This window comes from Ovis canadensis, chromosome 5, assembly GCF_042477335.2.
Source record: "Ovis canadensis isolate MfBH-ARS-UI-01 breed Bighorn chromosome 5, ARS-UI_OviCan_v2, whole genome shotgun sequence".
NCBI lineage: Eukaryota > Metazoa > Chordata > Mammalia > Artiodactyla > Bovidae > Ovis > Ovis canadensis.
In genome coordinates, this window is record NC_091249.1 from 95,999,140 (window position 1) to 96,021,894 (window position 22,755).

General features: G+C 37.2%; 1 protein-coding gene across 2 annotated transcripts in view; it reads left to right on the top strand.

The window, feature by feature from the left end:
- The window catches only part of VCAN (versican), a 120,158-nt gene extending 99,834 nt beyond the window's left edge, over positions 1 to 20,324 (top strand). For both annotated transcript variants that reach the window (XM_069592583.1, XM_069592584.1), the window contains 3 exons: positions 13,197 to 13,341; positions 18,853 to 19,035; positions 19,182 to 20,324. In XM_069592583.1, coding sequence (XP_069448684.1) covers positions 13,197 to 13,341; positions 18,853 to 19,035; positions 19,182 to 19,309 — 456 coding nt within the window. In that variant the 3' untranslated portion in view covers positions 19,310 to 20,324. The remainder of the gene's footprint in view (positions 1 to 13,196; positions 13,342 to 18,852; positions 19,036 to 19,181) is intronic.
- The last annotated feature ends 2,431 nt before the right edge of the window (positions 20,325 to 22,755 follow it).

Here is a 22,755-nt window from a genome sequence, read left to right on the forward strand (position 1 = left end):
GATTCTTCTGATTCTACGAGTGAGATAGATCGAGCAATATTGTAGTTGTAGAAAACAAAACACTCATCTCCTCCTTTCCCTTCCTTGAGTACAGCTGGTTTGTTACAGGCAAACAGCTGGAAGAACCACATTTAACCTCCACCAGATCACTTCATAGTTGACACAATTCCCCTTAAAAAAAGAACCGATCAATGCAGTAGTTCCTTCTCCCAGAGGCTTTTCCAACAGTGCTCTGTGAAACTTGAAAATCACACACGGTTATTTAAATTTAATTGCTAATTAGTTTAAGGCAATGCATAACCAAGGAAAAGGCCAAGAAAATGTTGAATGGATTTGGCAGTTTCACGTTGCATTTGGATCGTTAGCACTTCCTGACTGAAGACCTGTACAAACAAACTTGGGGCGAAGGAACCCACTGGCATCATTCATGGTGGGGATTAAACGCAAGTGGCTTGTGGGGCTGTGCCTGGGGCCCCATCTCCCAAGTGCTCTCACAGTGGGAGGAACTCACATCCTTTGGAAACTGCTGTTGATAATTACTACTTTGTAGGGCAGTGAGCTCACGCTATTACACAAGATTAGCGCTGTGCTCCAAAGCTGGCAGATCATCTCTCCCGCACAGAGACTTGCCAGCTAGGAAAATAGTGGGCATATTGCCACTTTAACAACTATCAGGAGACCCCAAGTTAGTTTTTTTTTCCCTTCGACGTATTCATGTTTGCAGGATCCGAATCCAGGCTGCCAGCCTAGGGCAGGGACACCAAAACAAACGTCTCTTTCTCCTTTAAAACAAAGCTGCTCTTTTCCTTTGGGTAGTTGGACTAAAAGACAACAGCAAAACCATAACCTCCTTTAAAACATAAATAAACAAGGACCGAGACCAGAGTAACCTGAAGCAAGTACCAGGATCAGAAGAGGGTATATCTCTACCTCGAAGTGAGGTCATGTGCCCCGACAATTTAAATAAAACAAAATTAAATACAACCGCCCCCCTTTCCCCCATGGCGCAGACTGAAAACAAATGCCTATTGTGACCAGAGCCATCTAGGGGAGAAAGGCATTTTAAAGTTACCAAATGTTTTGATTTCTCTAATAAGTAGTCCTCCTAAGCTCCTGGCAGATAACCATTTGACCTGTGTTCTGAAAGGTGGAGAGTTGGGGGCGGAGGAAAACCCAGAGTGGTTTATCTGAGTCCTTCATTTAGAGCAAAGGTGGTTTCTTATCAGCATATGTTTCAAAAGGGTAAGCAGTCCTCTAGGGTGGGTGTTTTCTCTTTGGAGTTTGCTTTTATCCTTGTATCCTTGGGTGGTTATCTGCTTACCCCTGGCATCCTGGCATCATCTGCATTTGGCCATGGGAAGAGCAGCAGTGGCCCTACCGGTTCCAGGTGATAAAAGGAGTGTGGACACAGAGAAGTCAGCTTTTAGTACAAGGGTCATGTTTTTATAACTCATCTACATAAGTTTTCAGTTAAAAACAAACTAAATCACCGAAGACGTTAACTTGTGTGCATATTGTTGTTCAACAGCTAAGTCGTATCCCTGCTCCATGGACTACAGCAGGCCAAGCTTCCCTGTCCTTCACTATCTCTTGGAGCCTACTCAAGCCCATGTCCATTGAGCTGGTGGTGCCATCCAACCATCTCATCCTCTGTCTCCCTTTTCTCCTCTTGCCCTCATTCTTTCCCAGCACGTGGTCTTTTCCAGTGAGTCGGCTTTTCACATCAGGTGGCCACAGTATTAGAGCTTCAGCATCATTCCCTCCAATGAATATTCAGGACTGATTTCCTTTAGGATTGACTGGTTTGGTCTTGCAGTCCAAGGGACTCTCAAGAGTCTTCTCTAGCACTACATCGAAAGCATCAGTTCTTCAGTGTTCAGCATTCTTTATGGTCCAACTCTCACGTCTATACGTGACTGCTGGAAAAACCATAGCTTTGACTGTCCAGACCTTTGTTGACAAAGTGATGTCTCTGATCTTTAATACTCTGTGTAGGTTTGTCATAGCTTTTCTTCCAAGGGGCAAATTGTCTTTTAATTTTGTGGCTGTAGTCATGGTCTGCAGTGATTTTGGAGCCCAAGAAAATAAAATCTGTCACCATTTCTACTTTTTCTTCATCTGTTTCCCACGAAGTGATGGAACTAGATGCCATGATCTTAGTTTTTTGAATACTGAGTTTTAAGCCAACCTTTTCACTCTCTATAGGTGCTTATTTTTGATCTGCCCTGTCCTAAGGATTTTAGGTGGCTATTATAGATTTGGCTTGTTTCTGATGCAGTTTCACCATTGATGTAAGTCATCTGATAATTTTAAAAGGCCAAATAGTAAAAATAAACTATTGTAGTTGAATGTTTTTGTCAAGTAGAAAGTTTAGATTATAGCTACATTGGCCTGTAGCCAAATAGAATGTAATGGGATTGGTACTTACTGTTTAGTTGAGGTCTATTTTTTAGAAAAGTGTTCTCTTCTTACTTTTCCTCACAAAACTGAAAAGACATAACGCAGATAATTTTAATCTTTTTTTTTCCCCCATAGTTTTGGGGGGGATTCTACATTGTTTTAACTGTGACTTAGTTGGTAATTCAAAATATAATGATGGATGGATATCACCACCTAGTGGCCAGATAGTATTTTGCATTTCAAAACTTACATATTTCCAGAACTGCACTTAGGTTCCTGCAGGAGAAATATTCTCTGTGAGTTAAGTCCCTATAGCTTTAGGTTTTAAAATTCTAGTATGAATTGCATTATATTGTGAACTTGAAAGTTACATGTGATATGAGATGATTTTTCAAATACAATTGAAGCTAACACATGGAGTCACATGCTTAGTGAAATCCTAGCAACTGAGGCAAATATTAGGACCAGTCTTTCCCGTATCTTCACTTTATACACAGTAATAACAGCGGAAAGTTTTCCTTGGCTGGTTCCCTTGGCGTGTGAACCTAGAGGATATTTTTGGTTTTCTTATGAAAATTTTTTTACAGTGAATTAAATCAGCAGTGTTTGGGGAAAGGGAGACTAGGTAGAAAGTAGAAACTGGATTGTTCATGGGGGAAAAAAAAAACCCACTCCAAATTATAACTTGAAGCCTTAATAAATTCTCCCAACAATTACAATAATATATTATATCATAGAATGACTTTACTGGACAAATGTCAAGAGTGGTTTTTATCAATGGAATGTATGTGATTAATTGTTTAAACATACTTGGCAAAAGCCAAAGTAGTTCTAAAACACAAAGCCATTAAGATAATCTAAATTCCAGTGAATTTTAAAGAACAAAAGATTTAGTCTAACTCAATCGAAGCTGAAAAACTGTAGATAAATATGTGTGTAGGTCCAAGGTCAGTGACAGAGGAGGCCCTTGGCAGACGCAGATTCAAGATTTGCAGTTCAGATATACATGAGAGATTTTGGGCTCCAAAATAGCTGCAGATGGTGACTGCAGCCATGAAATTAAAAGACGCTTACTCCTTGGAAGAAAAGTAATGAACAACCTAGGCACCATATTAAAAAGCAGAGACATTACTTTGCCAACAAAGGCCTGTCTAGTCAAAGCTATGGTTTTCCAGTAGTCATGTATGGATGTGAAAGATTATAAAGAAAGCTGAGTGCCAAAGAATTGATGCTTTTGAACTGTGGTATTGGAGAAGATTCTTGAGAGTCCCTTGGACATGAAGGAGATCCAATCAGTCCATCCTAAAGGAAATTAGTCCTGACTGTTCATTAGAAGGACTGATGCTGAAGCTGAAACTCCAATACTTTGGCCACCTAATGTGAAGAACTGGCTCATTTGAAAATATCGTGATGCTGGGAAAGATTGAAGACGAGAGGAGAAGGGGACGACAGAGGATGAGATGGTTGGATGGCATCACCAACTCAATGGGCATGAGTTTGAGTAAACTCTGGGAGTCGGTGATGAACAGGGAGGCCTGGCATGCTGCAGTTCATGGGGTTGCAAAGAGTAGGACGTGACTGAGTGACTGAACTGAACTGATGATACGAGAGAGCCTCAAGATCCATGACATGAAACAGTTTGTACTTTTTGCTCAAGCACAAATTCAAACTCTACCCAGGGACTAGTGTGTAAAGATTGTTTAGTTAGCTAACAAGTTTGTCCAAAGGACAGCTCTGTTTTCCCATCTCAAGGAGTCTGCTGCTGTTGATTCTGCTAGTCATTTTAACCATTTTGGAATTTCTCTATCATCTTTATAGTGGGAACCTATCCACTGCACAGGTCTGCGTGAACAGGGGCACTCCCAAAGGTCTAGCCTAGATATTGCCTTCCCTGAGGCCAAGAAATACTGTACTTGTAGGGGTGAATATGTGTGTGTGTGTGTGTGTGTGTGAGAGAGAGAGATGGTAGTAAATGTCAAATTTGTGTTACAGAAAGATGAACTTTAATTTCATTTAGTGTGTGAAAAAATTTTTTTTATTTCATTAGAGAAGAAAAGAAACCAAGAGATTCTAAACAGAGTGTCTGATCCTTTAGCAGAACTAATTTGTTTCCATCGATTGTTCTTTGTGGTTATTTGACCAAATTAAAAAATCGTAAAATCTCAATGAAAAGAATTTGAAATGGGTCAAATATTATGGAGAAGGGCTAGTTATCAACCAAGTTTTGATAAGGTCCATTGCTTTGAGAATGTCTTAGCTTTAAGGTGCGGATAAAAGGGATTTAAAAACAAAGCTCTTTCATGTTCCAGGAATTCTTTCTCTACTAGAGGTTGAAGCATGACCTTGTTATCTTCAGGGTTTTGATTTTTGAATTGGCATTAGCCTTTAAAGACAAAAGATTTCCTAGACAAAGTCTTCTCTAGTGGCTCAGATAGTAAAGAATCTGCCTGCAGGGCAGGAGATCTGGGTTCAATCCTTGGGTTGGGAAGATCCACTAGAGAAGGAAATGGCAACCCACTCCAGTATTCTTGCCTGGAGAATTCCATGGACAGAAGAGCCTGGTGGGCTAAAAACAAAGACTGTTTTGGAATGTTGCGTGTGAGGATGAGAGTAAGTCGTTCCACAGTTCAAGAACCTTCCTTGATCCAGCCTTTTCTTTTCACCATCCAGCTGGTTGCCTATTTCCTCATAAATTGATCTGTTTATATATGTATCATATAAAGGACCAGCTGGGATGTGCCTATCACAGAAGTAACTGACTAATACTGGATGGTATGTTTCCTTTCTTGAACGGAAAGCAGTGCTCAAAGCTGAACCAAGCTAACTCCTTCTGTAAAGCAAAGCAAAATACCTGATTTATTTCTAAACCTTGTCTATTAATGAAATAATGCTTCTTGAAAAATTGAAGTATAGTGGATACACAACGTTGTGTTAGTTTCAGGTATATAGCAAAGTAATTCAGTTATATGTATGTGTGTGTGTATTCTTTTCCATTATAGGTTCTTATAAGATATTTAATGTGGTTCCCTGTGCTATATACAGTAGGTCTTTCTTGCTGTTTATCTATTTTAGTAGTGTATATCTTTTAATCCTAAAGTCCTAATTTATTTCTCTCTACCTTTTCCCTTGAGTAGCCATGAGTTTCCCTTCTGTGTTTGTGAGTCTATGAAATCATGCTTTTTAACCGTAGAAAAAAGATAGTGATCTATCTTTACTTAAGGAAAAAGTCAATTACTTACATTACAGTTTTATCCTCAGTTTATTTTGTTCATGCTCGTGATGCTAGTTATCTGCTGAGATTTCAGGGCCATTGATCATGGTGGTGTGTATTTTAAAGATAAAAGTCGGCTGGTATCTTTGACAGTTGAGACTCCAAGACACTATACAATCAGAGTCACCTTGAAAGGATGTAAACCCTGACTGAGTTTAGTAGGTTGCTGATAACTTTCAAAAGCAGAGACTCTACCCCCATCCCAAAACACAATACATACATTTTCCCTTCCAGTATGTTGAGTGAATCAAGATGGAAACTTTCAAAGAGCTGGGGAGGAAAGAATAACTCTTCAGCCACTCTGCTTGAGAGAACTAAGTCAAGTTCATCTTAGATCCGTGGAACTGAATTCACTCTCCAAGGGTGGAGAATGTTTGCAGGCAGGGGAGTTCCATGTGCTCCAGGAGACCTGCAGGGTAATTCTCTGCTTTTATGTTCTTTTAAGACAGGAATAAAATTTTGACAGTAAGATACAGATTATTTGGAAACAAATAATCTAAGCATTTGTAAAATTTGATAGATTGTGGTGAATAACTTCAATCAATATTAGGATTGATTCAAAACGAATTCTCTGGTTGTGGAGACAATTTTCATTTGAGAGGATGGTATGTAACGCTTGGATTTGGGCCAGGATTTTTAGAATCATTTTATGTTTTTGGCAGCTAACTTGCTTGAATCTGATTGAGGGGAAAAGAAAGAGAAAACAGTAACTGAAAAGTTAATCAATTAAATTTAATTGAAATGGTTGTCTTTGGGGGCACATTTTCTTTTTGTACAGATGTGTAGAGGTGATCATTTAATTGGGACTCTAAAGTAACTTCTTCATACAGTATAGAGCATTAAGCAGTTCATACAAGGTTTAAATAATTATCTGTTGTAAAATGCAAGTCTATTACAGAACATGTAGAAAAGTTTACATCTGATCTGGCTTTCCATCAACTGTGTGACTTTTTTGTCATAATTTCCTCTGCCATCAGAAGAGAACAAAAATGCAAAGTAATGTAAGGGTTTCTTTTCAGACATGATATTGATCTAATTCTGGTCTCTAGGGGAACAAACAAGAGTTCAAGGTTTAGAATGGTGAATATGAGTCTCTGAGACAGAAACGGGCTGAGGTCTGGTCAGCATTTATTTCTGTTAGCGATGTTAAGATGAGTTCTCCCCAAACCATGCTGATGTTTTGGGATAATTCTTAGTTTGTCCATCCAGTCCTAGAAGAGGGTCCATCTGTGCTTTATCACCCAGGATGTTGGCTTATAATCCTAGTGAGGAAAAGATAATCCAGATGAAAGTAGAGAATTTTTCTCTGCTTGATCCAAGAGTCTACACTTCTGTATGTATGAGACACGGTCTATGTGAACAAGGCTCGGTTACATTCTTATAACTCAGAACTGATTTCCTCGCATTTAGCTTTAGTGAAAAAAAAAAAAAATTATTAAACCTAAAATCAATGATTTATTTTTCCTACTCTTTCTCCCTACAAATGATATTAAATAAGGCTATAAAGAATTCAGAAGGATACAAAGAAAGTTGTTCAGAAAACTGGAGTTTCCTTTGCTAAGTCAGTTTGGCAGTAACACGAAGCAAAATCAAAGCATCCAAGCCAAAATAAATGTGCACAATGGAGCAATCAGATATGAGGTAATAGTGTGACATGCCTGTGGCTATCAGACATTCTTGTAAAAACCACAGACTTAAAATTTGGTCCTGCACCATTAAGCCACAGTTCTGCCAAGCAACAACACAGAACATGGGTTTTAAATCACTGTTGTGAGCCAAATGCAATTCCCACCCAAAACAATTAAATCTTTTACCAGAGGTCTGAGTCTGGGCAGCTTAAGGCCTGAGAATTACTTTGGTGGCATGGAATCAGAATCTCATTTCAGTGTGAAAATGAGATGGTTATTGTTCAGATCAGGAGGAAATGTCAGCTGCAAAATGCATGGCAGTTAAGGGACTTGGATGACTTGAAATGGTATTTGTTGAGGTTAGATTAAAAAAGGGGTAGCTGAGAAATCGGTAAGTTCTTTCTGATCACTGCATAGATCATTTTATACTGTTCACTTTTACTAATTACAGAAGTAATTCATGCTCACTCAAGGCAAGTTGTCAAACCTGTAAGAATATGTGGAATAAAATATTACCTTAATCTCATATCACTGGATATAAACTTTATATATGACATTTGATCACATTTTTTTGATCCTTTATATGCACACATACACACAGCTACATCTGAGAGTATGTGCAAAATTTAGATCATTGTACATTTTTAGTACTTTGATTTTTAACTTACTTCTTTTAGTATATTCCATCTTCTGTATAGTCCTCAATAACAAGATATTTAATGCTTATATAATATCCCATTTGTCTGGCTGTACCCAAGATTTATTGAATATATGTTTGCTCTATATATTTTTCCCACTTACTACCAGTGTAAGTAATATTTTAGATAAAATGTTCACACCTCTGGTTATTTTTTAGGATAGCTCTTTAAAAGTAGAATTACGAGGTCCAATGGTGAGAACTTTTTAAGACTCTTGATGTATATTGCCAACTGTTTCCCACAACGGTTATTTAACTCTGCTGACTTTGTGATTGTCTTGCTTACAGTTTACTGGGGGCAAACAACATCTTCAGTCAGGGGCCAGGCATAGCTCCTGAGGATACAGGAGTAAACAAAAGAAACCCAAATTCCTGTCCTTAATGAGCTTACACTCTGCTAAGGAGAAAAAAATGCAATAAGTAAATAAGATGCATAGGATGTTAGATGGTAATCAGTGTTATGAGGAAAAATAAAGCAAAGAAGGGAGATGAACAGTATGGGAGGGACAAGGAGAGGGGAGCATTGCACAGTATACACATGGGGTCGGGATGCTGGGAAGTTTTCACTGGTTTCCTGGAAGAGGTTAAGAAAGTAAACTAGAAAATATTGAGCTCCAAGTTAAGTATATGAGGAACTCTGGAATCTCTCACCATAAAAGTATTAAATGTAGATCTTTATTAGTTTTAGGTGATTCTTTTTCTTTTACTTATTAATTTTTAATTTTATCCTGCCTTAATTCATCTATTAAAGACAGTTTAGTTATACAGCAGCAGGACGAATGTGACATTTCTATCTGCAATGTTGCTCCATTTCCTTTTCCATTATCTATTAAAGGAGGATAGCTTAAAAAAAAAAAAAAAAGGCTTGGTGGGCAGAGGGTAAGAGATAATAAGGAAAGGAAAATAAAGAAGTAATTCAAAACCCAGGTCAGATCAAACATCAGCTCCTTGTTGCAGGAAAACCTGGCAGGCAGAGTGGCTTGGTGTCTATGGTCCTCCAAGCATCTTTCCAAGGGTCACCTAGTGGGTAACTTGGTGCTACCCTCCAGGCTAAGAGAATGCATTTAAATCCATGTAATTTCTGGGTTTCCACAAGAGCAGTAAAAACATCCTTACTTCTGTGCTATGGGGGAAAAAAATCTTTAGTAACCTCCCCTTAATTCTTTGCAGTTGTATCACTTTTCAGAGACTCTTCTTTACATAGGAGAGGTCTCTTGTCTCCTACCTTAATTTTCACATGATTGAGGTGTATTTCAAAGCAAAGTTAAGCAAACAGATTGAAGGAAAAGTAGAAGATCTCTTAATTTTCTACCTTTCAACCTTAAGGTCTTCATCTCACAAATTATTTTTCAAAGATCTAGGTTATTTCACTATATTTTAAAGTTTTAAAAACCACTTTTTTTTTTTTCCTGAGGAGAAAGGAAAATTAGAACCATTTTCTAGTAAATTTACTATACGTTTTCTTAAAACATAAAAATAGCCATAGTACTTTTGGAAATAACTAGCAGGACCACCTCTTGGCATGCTCTGAATTAGGAACAATTGCCTTCAGTCATATTCAGTTCTTTCTTCTCTTTTTTCAGATAGAATCTAATTCATTGTTGCAACCACAGACTTATTTTTCCCCCTTTTTAAAAATTTTTATTGGAGTATAGTTGATTTACAATGTTGTTAGTTTCTGCTGTACAGCAAAGCGAATCCATTATATATATATATATATACACATGCTCTTTTTAAGACTGTTTACCCATAGAGGTCATTACAGAGTACTGAGTCGAGTTTCCTGAGCCGTACAGTAGGTCCTTATTAGTTATCTATTTTATGTATCGTTATCTATTTTATATATATATATATCAATCCCAACCTCTCAATTTATCTCTCCCTCCTTTCTTCTCCCCTTGGTAACCATAAGTTTGTTTTCTACACACAAACTTATTTTAAATGTAATTCAAAGTGCATGCATGCTAAGTCGCTTCAGTCGTGTCTGACTGTTTGCAACCCAATGGACTGTAGTCTGCCAGGCTCCTCTGTCCATGGGATTCTCCAGGCAAGAATACTGGAGTGAGTTGCCATGCCCTTCTCCAGGGGATCCTCCAGATCCAGGGATCAAACCTGCATCTTTTACATCTCCTGCATTGATAGGCAGATTCTTTACCACTAGAAATTAATTTTAAATATAATTCAAGAAAAGATGAATAAATTTGTATGCCCAGAGAGATATCATATTTGCTGTTGTCCCATAAATCTGAACCTATATTCCTTTCAGATGAAGGAAATGTGTCTCCACCAGTCTGGTCAACATTAGATGTGTTGTAAAAGCTGACAGTAAGCAAAGCATATTGGGAAAGCAGTACCCAAGTTGAGTCAGGCAGACCCTGAACAAACTTGTCCCATATCACGTTCTAGTTAAGAGTCTGGAAGCTGGGAAACTGCTTTCTTATTTATCAGTTCAGTTCAGTCGCTCAGTCGTGTCCGACTCTTTGTGACCCCATGAATCGCAGCACGCCAGGCCTCCCTGTCCATCACCAACTCCCGGAGTTCACTCAAACTCGTCCATCAAGTCGATGATGCCATCCAGCCATCTCATCCTCTGTCATCCCCTTCTCCTCCTGCCCTCAGTTCCTCCCAGCATCAGAGTCTTTTCCAATGAGTCAACTCTTCGAATGAGGTGGCCAAAGTACTGGAGTTTCAGTTTTAGCATCCAATATTATTTTCATCTCACTAAAGTCTGTTACTTTTGAATAGGCATAAGGACTATGTTTTTCATGTAATTGTTGCTTGATATGAAGGCTGAATTTTAAGGTGGCAAAAAATTGAATGTAAACTGAAAAGTTCTGGGTGTTTAACATTTCTAAGGTCCAAGTTATTCCCGGTCTTGCTGGATCATTGTAAGAAATAAGGCATACCAAGTACCTAGAATAGGGTTTCATCTATTATTGGTGCTAAAATAAAAGGCAAGTATCACTGTTCAGTTCAGTTCAGTTTAGTGGCTCAGTTGTGTTTGACCCTTTGCGACCCCATGGTCTGCAGCATGCTAGGCTTCCCTGTCCATCACCAACTGGACAGGTTGTCATTCAACAATCTCATCCTCCGTCGTCCCCTTCTCCTTCTACCTTCCATCTTTCCTAGCATCAGGGTCTTTTCCAGTGAGTCAGTTCTTTGCATCAGGTGGCCAAAGTACTGGAGTTCCAGCTTCAGCACCAGTCCTTCCAATGAATATTCAGAATTGATTTCCTTTAGCATTGACTGGTTTGATCTCCTTGTATTCCAAAGGACTCTGAGGAATCTCCTCCAACACCACAGTTCAAAAGCATCAGTTCTTTGGCACTCAGTTTTCTTTTAGTCCAATTCTCACATCCATTCATGACTACTGGAAAAACCATAGCCTTGACTAGACTGACCTTTGTTGGCAAAGTAATGTCGATGCTGTCTAGGTTGGTCATAGCTTCTCTTCCAAGGAGCAAGCATCTTTTAATTTCATGGCTGCAGTCACCATTTGCAGTGATTTTGGAGCCCCCCAAAATAAAGTCTGTCACTGTTTCCATTGTTTCCTTATCTATTTGCCATGAAGTGATGGGATTGGATGCCATGATCTTAGTTTTTTGAATGTTCAGCTTTAAGCCAACTTTTTCACTCTCTTTCACTTTCATCAAGAGGCTCTTAGTTTTTTGCTTTCTGCCAAAAGAGTGATGTCATTTGCATATCTAAGGTTATTGATTTTTTCCCCATCAATCTTGATTCCAGCTTGTGCTTCATCCAGTCTGGCATTTCTCATGATGCATTCTGCATATAAGTTAAATAAGCAGGGTGACAATATATAGCCTTGAAGTACTCCTTTTCCCAATTTGGAACCAGTCTGTTGTTGCATGTTCCAAGTATCACTGCTGCTGCTGCTGCTGCTGCTAAGTCGCTTCAGTCGTGTCCGACTCTGTGCGACCCCATAGACAGTAGCCCACCAGGCTCCTCTGTCCCTGGGATTCTCCAGGCAAGAATACTGGAGTGGGTTGCCATTTCCTCCTCCAATGCATGAAAGTGAAAAGTGAAACTAGTGGAAGGCAAAAGATATTTCTGGTTACATGTCATTGCTCAAACTAGAGAATCAATAGGAATTATCTAAAGATATAAATATAAAGGCAACCAGTAGAAAAACATCAGATCAATAAAATTCTTTTTAATTATCTGAACATTCATTAAAGAAACATTTTTAGTAAGATGTATTTTAAAAGCATTACCTTGTATATCAATATATAAAAATGTGATAAATGTTCCTATTAAAAAAGCTTGCAGATAGGATCATAAAGCAAAACACAACTGTATGGTGCACATGAGAATCATATCTAAAGCAGAATTACTCAGGGAAGTTGAATGTAAAATGATGGGCATAGGTATATTGGATAAATAAAAAACAAATATAGCAAATATAACAATTTACATATATATCAATATATCAAAGAATTCGGAGAAAACAATTTAATTCAATAAGACAAAGAAAGTTACTTTATAGCGATAAAAATATAAATGAAGGACTAACCTTTTATTCCACTATAATCACAACTATATAAAAGTATATGTACACATAGGGTCTGGAAGAAAGTATGCAGATTAGAGTGCCGAGTTTTTGATTTTTCTCTCTACTTGTTGCACTGCCATTAATGCTGTTACAATTAACAATAATGCCATGGTTAAAATTCTTAAAATGAGCATTGATTTCATATTTAGAAACCTAGGATACACACGTGCACACTAAGTCATTTCATTTGTGTCCGACTCTTTGCGACACTGTGGACAGTAGACTGCCAGGCTCCTCTGTCTGTGGGATCCTCCAGGCAAGAATACTGGAGTGGGTTGCTATGCCCTCCTCCAGGGGATCTTCTTGACCCAGGGATCGAACCCGCATCTCTTGTCTCCTATATTGGCAGCGGAGTTCTTTACCACTAGCACCACTGGGAAGTACTATTAATAGCACCAAATTCCTTAGATATATCTCATTGTCAAAGGAAAAAATATGCATATTTCTTGAAGAGAGACTTCGAGATAACACATATTTTCCACTCAAAGTGTAAAAATCTTTACCATCAAAATTATTTGAGCTAAATTGTTCAATAGGAATTGCTGAGCCCATTCTAATTCAATTGTGCTGTAATGGAGCCATCACTTTTATAGTATGCTTCAACAGTTATCTTTCCCTGCATTTTAACAGCAATATGAGAACTGGAGACCAAACCAACCAGACAGCTTCTTTTCTACTGGAGAAGATTGTGTTGTGATTATATGGCATGAGAATGGCCAGTGGAATGATGTTCCCTGCAATTACCATCTCACCTACACCTGCAAGAAAGGAACAGGTAATGATTAACCCATCAATAATGTATACTTAATCTGCAGTTCAGTTATCAAGTAAATTCAGGACGAATAAACATCATTCTTTAAGACATAAGCTGGATGTCATATACAGCATCCTTATTGCTCTGGAACTGTTTACTTTCTCAATATAATTGAAAAGTTTGTTTTCAGAAATGTCTTCATTTTAGATTTCAAGTGCTTAAGATAATGTAGCATTTATGCCAAAAAAAAAAAAAAGCCTGTCAGTATTTTTAAGAAAAACAACTGTCAGCCTCAAGGGCCCACAGATCTGTTAATTTTGATGAGGAAAGCATTAAAAAAATTAGTTGTCAAAAATTAAAAACTGGGGTATACCATAAGATAATGTGAATTATTTTTTACTTACAAATAAAAAAGACCACTTAGTGCCATTTGGCTCATGTTCAAATTTATCAGTGGCTTAAAGTACTGCAACTAAAAAACACTGCCCTGCCTTGGTGGGGACTGTGGTTCCCACCTCATTACGGTCCTCATTCAGACTTTCCCTCCGTTTTGGTTAAGCTCCTGGTCTTCATAGGCATTTGAGTTTTTCAATCAGTCCCTTAGAAGCTCAATCTATGCTCATAAACCACAGAACAAAAATACCATCCCTATATCTATTATGACTATTTTCAAGAAATGTTAAAACAAAAACATTTATAATGTAAATTCTAGAATGAGGAGAATTGCTTAGCTGACATTAACAGATAAAATTAAGAAAGCTGATTTTTCAGTATTTATCATTGACCAATATGTTTGAATTCTAAGCCACACTACGTAGACTTCTTCCTTGAAGAAAACAAGAATTGCATCACAATTTTTAAACCTGGTTACAATTGATAATGGTGTTAGGACATGCATATTTAACTTCTAGACCCAGATTTTACCCACCTCAATTTGCATTAACAAATGCAAAATATAAAATCCATTTGACTTATTTTTTAATATAAAAATAATAAAACTAAAAATATATTCTCTATAGATATTTTAGAAAAGACTTAAACACCAGTGAAAAATTCTGTTAAAAGACAGAGAACAGTAATTTACACAAAGCTGAGTTGAAACTCAGCTGTTATCTGTGATTACTTCACTCTGCTATTCTCTTTTCTAAAATAGAATTTATTCTGAATATCCTTTCTATGTGAGCAGCTTTCCAGACTATGTATGTTACTTTAGCACTTATGCCATTAAGCTTGTGAAAACAGCTGTTTTCCCTGCTATTTCCCTGTTGTTCCCTAGTGTAAGAAGTCCTTAATGAACTGTCTGTCTTTATCCAAATGTCATGTTTGCCTTCTTAGATATCCAAATGCCCCTGGAGTCATACTTTTCAGTTTATGACCCAAACATTCTTTTATTTCCAGTGTTATTTTTTCCCATACTAGGGTATATTACAGCAGCATTATTGACATTTTGTACTAGACAGTCCTTAGCCGTGGGGGGCTGTTCTGTGCCTTGCAGAATGTTTAGCATCTTCTCTGCCCTCTGTGGCCTCCTGGGTGGCTCAGTGGTAAAGAATCCACCTGCCAGTGCAGGAGATGCAAGAGACATGGGTTCGCTCCCTGGGTCAGGTATATCCCCTGGAGGAGGGAGTGGCAACCCACTCCAGTTATTCTTGCCTGGAAAATCCCACGGACAGAGGAGCCTGGTGGGCTATAGCTCACGGGATCACGAAGAGTCTGATACAACTAAGCAACTGAACACGCAACACTTCCCTCTATGCACTGAATGCCAGAGGCATTCTCACCAACTCTACATCCTCCTCTGCTTTGTGACAGCCATCCACATCTCTAGCCATTGCCAACTATCCCTGGGGAAGCGGGAAGAGGAAGAAAACTGCCCCCGGTTGAAAACCACAGGCCTATATCTAAAAAGGATTCACAAAAGCAGCATCATGGTATACATTTCCCAATGGGGAAAGATTTACAAAACATTAGGTCTACCTCATTAAAGGAGGAAGAAACCACAACAAAACAATTCGTATATTTTATCTCCCTACTGTCTGATTTTTATTTATGTAAACTCAACTCTTTGTTAATCTTTACCCTGGGGAATTTTATGAATTTTATAAATGTCTATATAGACTCCTTTCTCTTTACAGATAATTTATACATCTTTACAGACCTAGGTAGTTTTAATTAATTACAAAGAAGAATTATATTATTTACAAAAGACATATTAAAAAAACAAACCTCAGTACATGCCATTCATGCATCTTTGGAGTGTTATGCAGGGTTTTTCCAATCTCATCCATTTATCTCCAAATCCAGCCACAGATAATAACTCAATTCCCTTACTTTTCTCTTTAAAATGATCACTTATGCTTGTATCTGTAAGCAAATTGTTTAGTTCTGCACATTTTTGAACTTTAAGTTTGTGTTTTGTGCCTTGCTCTTTTTGTTCAGCATTGTGTTTGTCAGATTAATCCACATCATCCATGCATGTAGCTGTATTTCTTCATTGTTGCTGCTGTGTAGTATTACATTGTATGACTATGTAACATTTTATTTATCAGTTCTACAAGTGGACTTTTGGGTTATATTCAGTGTTTTTGCAGTTATAAACAATGTCACTATGCATATTCTTGAACTTGTTTATGGTAGATCTCTGCAAGTTTCCATAGGGTGTTTCTCCAGGAGTGAACTGCTGAGTCATAGGATATATATACCATCAAATTTACTAGAAAATGCCAAATTATTTTCCAAAGTGGTTGTACCAATTTGCACTCCCACCAGCAATGTGTGAGGGGTCCTGTTACTCCACATCTTCTCCAACATTTGATCTTATCGGACTTGGAAATTTTTGCCAGTCTGGTGGGTATAAAATGTTATCTCTTCTGATTTAACTTGCATTGTCTTGGATGATTCTTTTTAGAAGTCTTTTCATATATGTATAGCTCTTCTTTTGTAAGCTGTCTGCTCATTTCTATTGCTTATTTTGAAAGATTGTTGGCTTCTCTTATATATATTGATTTGCAGGAGTTTTTTGTTTGTTTGTTTGTTTTTGTTTTTAATGTCCTCGTATCTAATCCCTTGTTAACTGTATGTTGCAAATATCTACTCCTAGTTTGTAGCTTGTCTTTACCCTGTGGCATTTTTTAATGAATAGAGCTGTTTATTTTGTTGAGTTTTCTTTTATGGTTTAAGCCTTTTTGTGTTGTAAGAAATTCTTACCTACCCTAACACTGGAAAGATATTCTATGTTGTTTGCTAAATGCTTTATAGTTTTATCTTTTACATTTATATATGTGCACCATCTAGAATTGATCTCCCATGGACTCTCTGAGGTAGGGAAGCAAATACATTTTTTTTTTTTTACCTTATGAATACCCAATTGTCCAAATGAAAAAAACTACCTTTTTGCTACTGCTCTGCCATGTTGCTCTGTCAAATATCCAGCGTATATATGTGGATCTATTTCTAGTCTATTTGCCTTTCCTTGCCAATACCACACTCCTTGAATTATTTTAACTTCAAAATAAGTCTTCATTTATAGTTTTGGAAGAAATCTATACATTGCTTTCCTCTCAAATTTAAAGATAACTTTTAATTTGCCAGAATCAAGTATGAGATATCTAATTTATATCACTGCCATCTCATTCTATCTGGTACTTACTGGTGTCTGGGCCCAACTATAGACTTTCCATATTACAATAAAAGAAGTATAGATATGCAGATGGGGGTTATCATTGAACTATATATAGTATAGACTATTAATTGAACATAACATATTATAAAATTCTCAGGTTACCTTCTAGGAATTTGTGAAAATGAAATATGTGCACAAATACTTCTAATTTCTTAGTTTTAGATAGTAGGATTTTATAAACTATTTTTAGGTTATGTCTATCTGAGACACAATTTCTTACATGAATGAAAAAATATGCCTGGATTGTGTTTTATTAAAGACAATTTTGTTTACTATGGGGTCAATACTTTCTAACTTGTGTTGTTAGGCAGAAGTAAATTAAAGAGGTAAATATTTAAGTTAAACCTACATTTGTCACTGCAAAAGAATATGGTTGTAAACAGCCTGCTGGATATGTAAATAAATTTAACATTCACAACCTTTTAATGGGCTTCCCAGGTAGCACTAGTGGTAAAGAACCCGCCTGCCAATGCAGGAGATGTAAGAGACACACGGTCTCAATCCCTGAGTCAGGAAGATACCCTGGAGGAGGGCATGACAATCCACGCTAGTATTCTTGCCTGGTTATTTTAGGATGTTGACATCTAAACATCTTGGTACGAGGTTCCTGGTAACCATTCTCCCATTGATGATTTGTATTATTTCATAAGAGACTATGACATACTCTTGTAGGCCTTATGATGGTATTCTTAAAGTAAACTGTGGGTAGGAAATGTCATTTAGGGAAATTATATTGAAGTTAAGTTATATTTTTATTAGAGCTATATAGCAAAACACAATCACCTAGAGTTAAATTAGTATATTTTTAAAGCAAGCACACTAATATGAGTAAAATTACAAATTAATACAAATGCAGTTGAATCAATTTTCCCACCTTCTTGAATTTCAAAATTGCAAAGTTTTTTTTTTTTAACTGTTATTTCCTTTTAACTATTTCTACCATCACTAAGTTTGTTGCTATTCAGAATTTTTTATTGTAGGTTAAAAATGATGGTTATATATTCTCAGATTTACCTTTCTTAAGAGTTGAAATTTATATATATAAGGTAATTACAAAACTGAGGCATGAATACTATGTCCTGGCTTGCTCTGTCTCCACAGAGAAGACAGAAAGAGCAAATAAACATAATTGAACCTGGATATATTTTATTTACTGAAAAGTCCATATGTTAGAGCTATATTGTTATTATACATTGTAAATTTTTTCAGATAAGTAGAAATAGTAATTAATTGTTACAAATCTATTATTATTTGAAGTTAAAAGTGAAAGTGAAAGTCACTCAGTCGCGTCCTACTCTTTGCGACCCTATGGACTATACAGTCCATGGAATTCTCCAGGCCAGAATACTAGAGTAGGTATCCTTTCCCTTCTCCAGGGGGTTTTCCCAACCCAGGGATCGAACCCAGGTCTCCCGCATTGTGGTCATGTTCTTTACCAGCTAGGCTGCCAGGGTAGCCTGTTTGAAGCGAAGGTGAGTGGTAAATAAAACCACTGGGATAGAGACAAAACCAACAGGCCACAAGTGACATGAGACAGATGCCTTTTAATTTGGAATTTTTTCAGAAAAGTAGCTCTTCCAAACAGACAGATGAATGTATAACCATATGCCCTGTGGTTCTTTTAAAAAACACACACACACACAATTCAAGATGACAGAATCTGAGATTCAAACCAGGCCCAAAGCCTCAGTGTTTCATTTTGTCTTGAAATTTTTCAATTTCTTAATCTAAATGATTACTGAAGGTACTTGATTGGGTAAAATAAAGAAGGAAAGAAAAAAGAGAAGAGTGTCTCATACTAATAGAAATATTTAGATTATTTGGAAATAACCCAATTTACTTTTCTTTAGTTGCTTGCGGCCAGCCCCCTGTTGTAGAAAATGCCAAGACCTTTGGAAAGATGAAACCTCGTTATGAAATCAACTCCTTGATTAGATATCACTGCAAAGATGGTTTCATTCAACGCCACCTTCCAACTATCCGTTGCCTAGGAAATGGAAGATGGGCTATGCCTAAAATTACCTGCCTGAACCGTAAGTGGTCCTTTAGAAAGAATGGACAACCATGCTATAACAAGTACTAGACACCCTCATTTTACAGCTACGGTATTGGTAGTTTAGGGTATGGAGCAAGTAATATTGTTGTGTTTTCTTTTCTTTCTTTCTTTCCTTCCATGTAGCATCTGCATACCAAAGGACTTATTCTCAGAAATATTTTAAAAATTCCTCATCAGCAAAGGACAATTCAATAAACACATCAAAACATGATCACCGTTGGAGCCGAAGGTGGCAAGAATCAAGGCGCTGATCCCTAAAATGGCAAACACATGTTTTCATCATTTCAGCCAAAGTCCTAACTTCCTGTGCCTTTCCTATCACCTCGAGAAGTATTATCAGTTGGTTTGGATTTTTGGAACACCATCCAGCCCAGTCATTTTGGGTTGCTGTGCTCCCAAAACATTTTAAATGAAAGTATTGGCATTCAAAAAGAAAGCAAACAAAAGAAAGGAAAATGAGAGCAGAGTGGAACCATTTCCAGCCTAATTTCTTTAGTTTTCTATTCGCCTCCAGTGCAGACCATTTTATAATGTATACCAGCCTACTGTACTATTTAAAAAGCTCCATTTCAGCACCAATGGCAATGTAAATAAGATGATTTAATGTTGATTTTAATCCTGTATATAAAATAAAAAGTCACACTGAGTTCAAGCATATTTAATGATGATTACGGAGCCTTAGAGGTCTTTAATCATTGGTTCGGCTGCTTTTTGTAGTTTGTTTAGGCTGGAAATGGTTTTCCCTGCTCTTTGTCAGCAAGGCTGAAGACAGTTTTTGCTGGACAATTAACAAACACAAAATTTTGTAGATCACTGTCCCATCTCCAGCACAGGTACAGTTGGCTTCCATGTGATGCTGAAGCCTGGCTAATGGGATCCCAACGAAACTAGAGACTGCAACATGGAACTTTTTATTTTATTTTTTATTTTTTTGCTGCGTTCCTTTTTTTTCACTTACAAGAAAGGCCTGAATGGAGGACTTTTTTATGACCAGGAGCATTTTCTAGGGGTCAAAGTGCTAATTATTAACTCAACTGGGTCTCCTTTTTAATGGCTTTCATAACACTAACTTGCAAGATTACAGATCAACACATTTCAAATGGATATAGACCTAGGGCTCTGGAGGGAGGGGGTTTGTTAAAACAACACACATTCAAAGAAAGAAATTTTGTATATATAACCATTTTAATCTTTTATAAAGTTTTGAATGTTCATGTATGAATGCTGCAGCTGTGAAGCATACATAAATAAATGAAGTAAGCCATACTGATTTAATTTATTGGATGTTATTTTCCCTCAAACCTGAACAATGACGTAGTTGGTAGTTATTTTTCGGTTTTAGCCTTTATACTCCCCTCACAGTTTGGAATCGTATAATCTAGGTACTCTCTCCCTGATTAAATAATGTGATGGATAGAATGCATTAAGTGTTTTATTATAAAGAAGAGTGGAAAAGTGTATAGCTTTCAGCAAACAGTGTTTGCCCATTCTAAGCAAGGAGCACATATATAGAGATAGCATGGGCATTGCTTCTTATTAGGTGGAGTGTATGTGTTGGACTTTCTCCCTATCTCTTCCCACTCCATTTTCTCCCCTTAATTTGAATAAAATGACTGCTAAAGATGACTTTGAATTATTATCTGCTTAATTTAATGTTTAAAGAAACCCTGTGATGGAAAGAAAGCATTTAGGTGTCTTTTCCTAATTTTAGTTTAGAATGATCTTGAGAGCTCAAGATAATAAATAAAATGCAAATAGAAAAAGAGCAGACCCAACAGGGATTCTTTTTCTCAAATCCTCTTTTGACTAGAAGGAGCCACAGTAGCCACAATCATACACACTGTCTTTAGGCAAGTTTCCTTGGTTGCTGTGTTAAATGTGATCAACCTTTGGGTGTTCTAGAGCACAGAAAAACTCTGTGTCTACCTATGAGGTTTTTATTTTTCCTCTTTCATTACAATGCACATAATACGTTCCTGTATTTATATTATAACATGTATAGTGTAAAATGTGAATGATTGTTTTTTTTTTTGTGAATGAAAATCTAAAATCTTTGTAACTTTTTTATACCTGCTTTTGTTTCACCAAAGAAACCTAAAATCCTTCTTTTACTATACTGTGACTGGTCTGGTTATTTATATTTTTTAATATTTACACTTATTTATTTACATATTTATAACTTTAAATCCTAATGTGCACCAACATTTTTACATTCTAGATCTATCATGGAATACAAGCTGCTGGCTTGGATGAAATGATTTTGTGGCTAGCAGAGAGATGATTATAAATGTCCCTGCAAAAATTGGAGATAGTAATTCTGATAATGTTTACAACTGCATTCTTAGGCATTGATCTCAAAGATGAAAGAAACATGCAATAGGAAAAGTGATAGGCCACACTTACACAATTCTTCCTATTAACCAGGCCAAGTGTTTCATGCGCATCATCTCCCAACAAGCCCAAGAGAGAGGCTGTTCCTGTCTGATTGATGAGGGAACAGCACAGAGAATTTAAGTCATTTGTCCCCAGTTGCATAGCTTGTTTGTAGAGGATGTATGTCATCTTTACAACCTGCATGATACTCTCAATAAAAACATAAAATAATATATTCTCAGTTGTTAAACATTCAGGAGGTTAATTTACTGGCTAGAAGATCGTATCTAACAAAACAATCAGATGTCACAAACACCAAGTTCCTATCCATCCAGATTTTCATTCATCCCTTTATTTTTATTCATTCACTATTACTAAATACTTACTATGTATTAGGCACTGGACTAGGCCCTGGAGATTCTACAGTGAGCAAGCTACACAGGTTTCTGCCAATGTAAGTTTTTTTATACTGAATGCATCTCATGTGAGTTACAGTCAATTCTATTCAATATATTTATTGATGCTGTGAAAGAACAAATCCATTGTATATTCTGCAGTTGTATAGAAGATATCATAAGGACAAAGGTGAGTGGAAAATTATTTTGAGGTTTCTTTCTTGGAATGTCAAAAATACATGGGAAGGCATGATTAGACGCAGGAGAGATACTTTGCCTTGTTGAGCTTGTCCTTTTAATGTGCTGTCATATCTATACAGACCTTTAAAGAGAAATTACCCCAGGGAGTGTGTAAGTATGTGGCCCAGTGGTCCACCTCTCCGTGCCAATGCAGGGGACTCAAGAGACGTGGATTTGATTCCTGGGTTGGGAAGATCCCTTGGAGGAGGAAATGGCAACCCACTCCAGTATTCTTGCCTGGAGAATTTCATGGACAGAGGAGCCTGGCAGGCTATATATAGTCCATGGGGTCACAAGAGTCAGACACGACTGGGTGATGGAGCACAAGCACACATACACCCTTATTAGATGTTTATAAATAAATTTTTATTGATCTAGGTACAAATAATAGAGGCTATGAGATGTTCTATTACCTATAATACTAGGACAAAGTGAGAAGTTTAAGGAGACTCAGCACTACTCAATATCAGCCAGAGGCGGTTTTCTATTCATTTCTAAAAGCTGGGTTGTGTATCAGGGGAAGAATGTGCCCCTACCGTAAGGAGCTATGTAAGAAGAGGTGGTCTTATGGGGTAGCTGAAATAGAAGAGATATGAGAGATTGTATAGGGAGGAATGTTGTTCAGTTGCTAAGTCCTTTCTACTCTGCAACCCCCTGGACTGTAGCCAGTCAGGCTCCTCTGTCCCTGG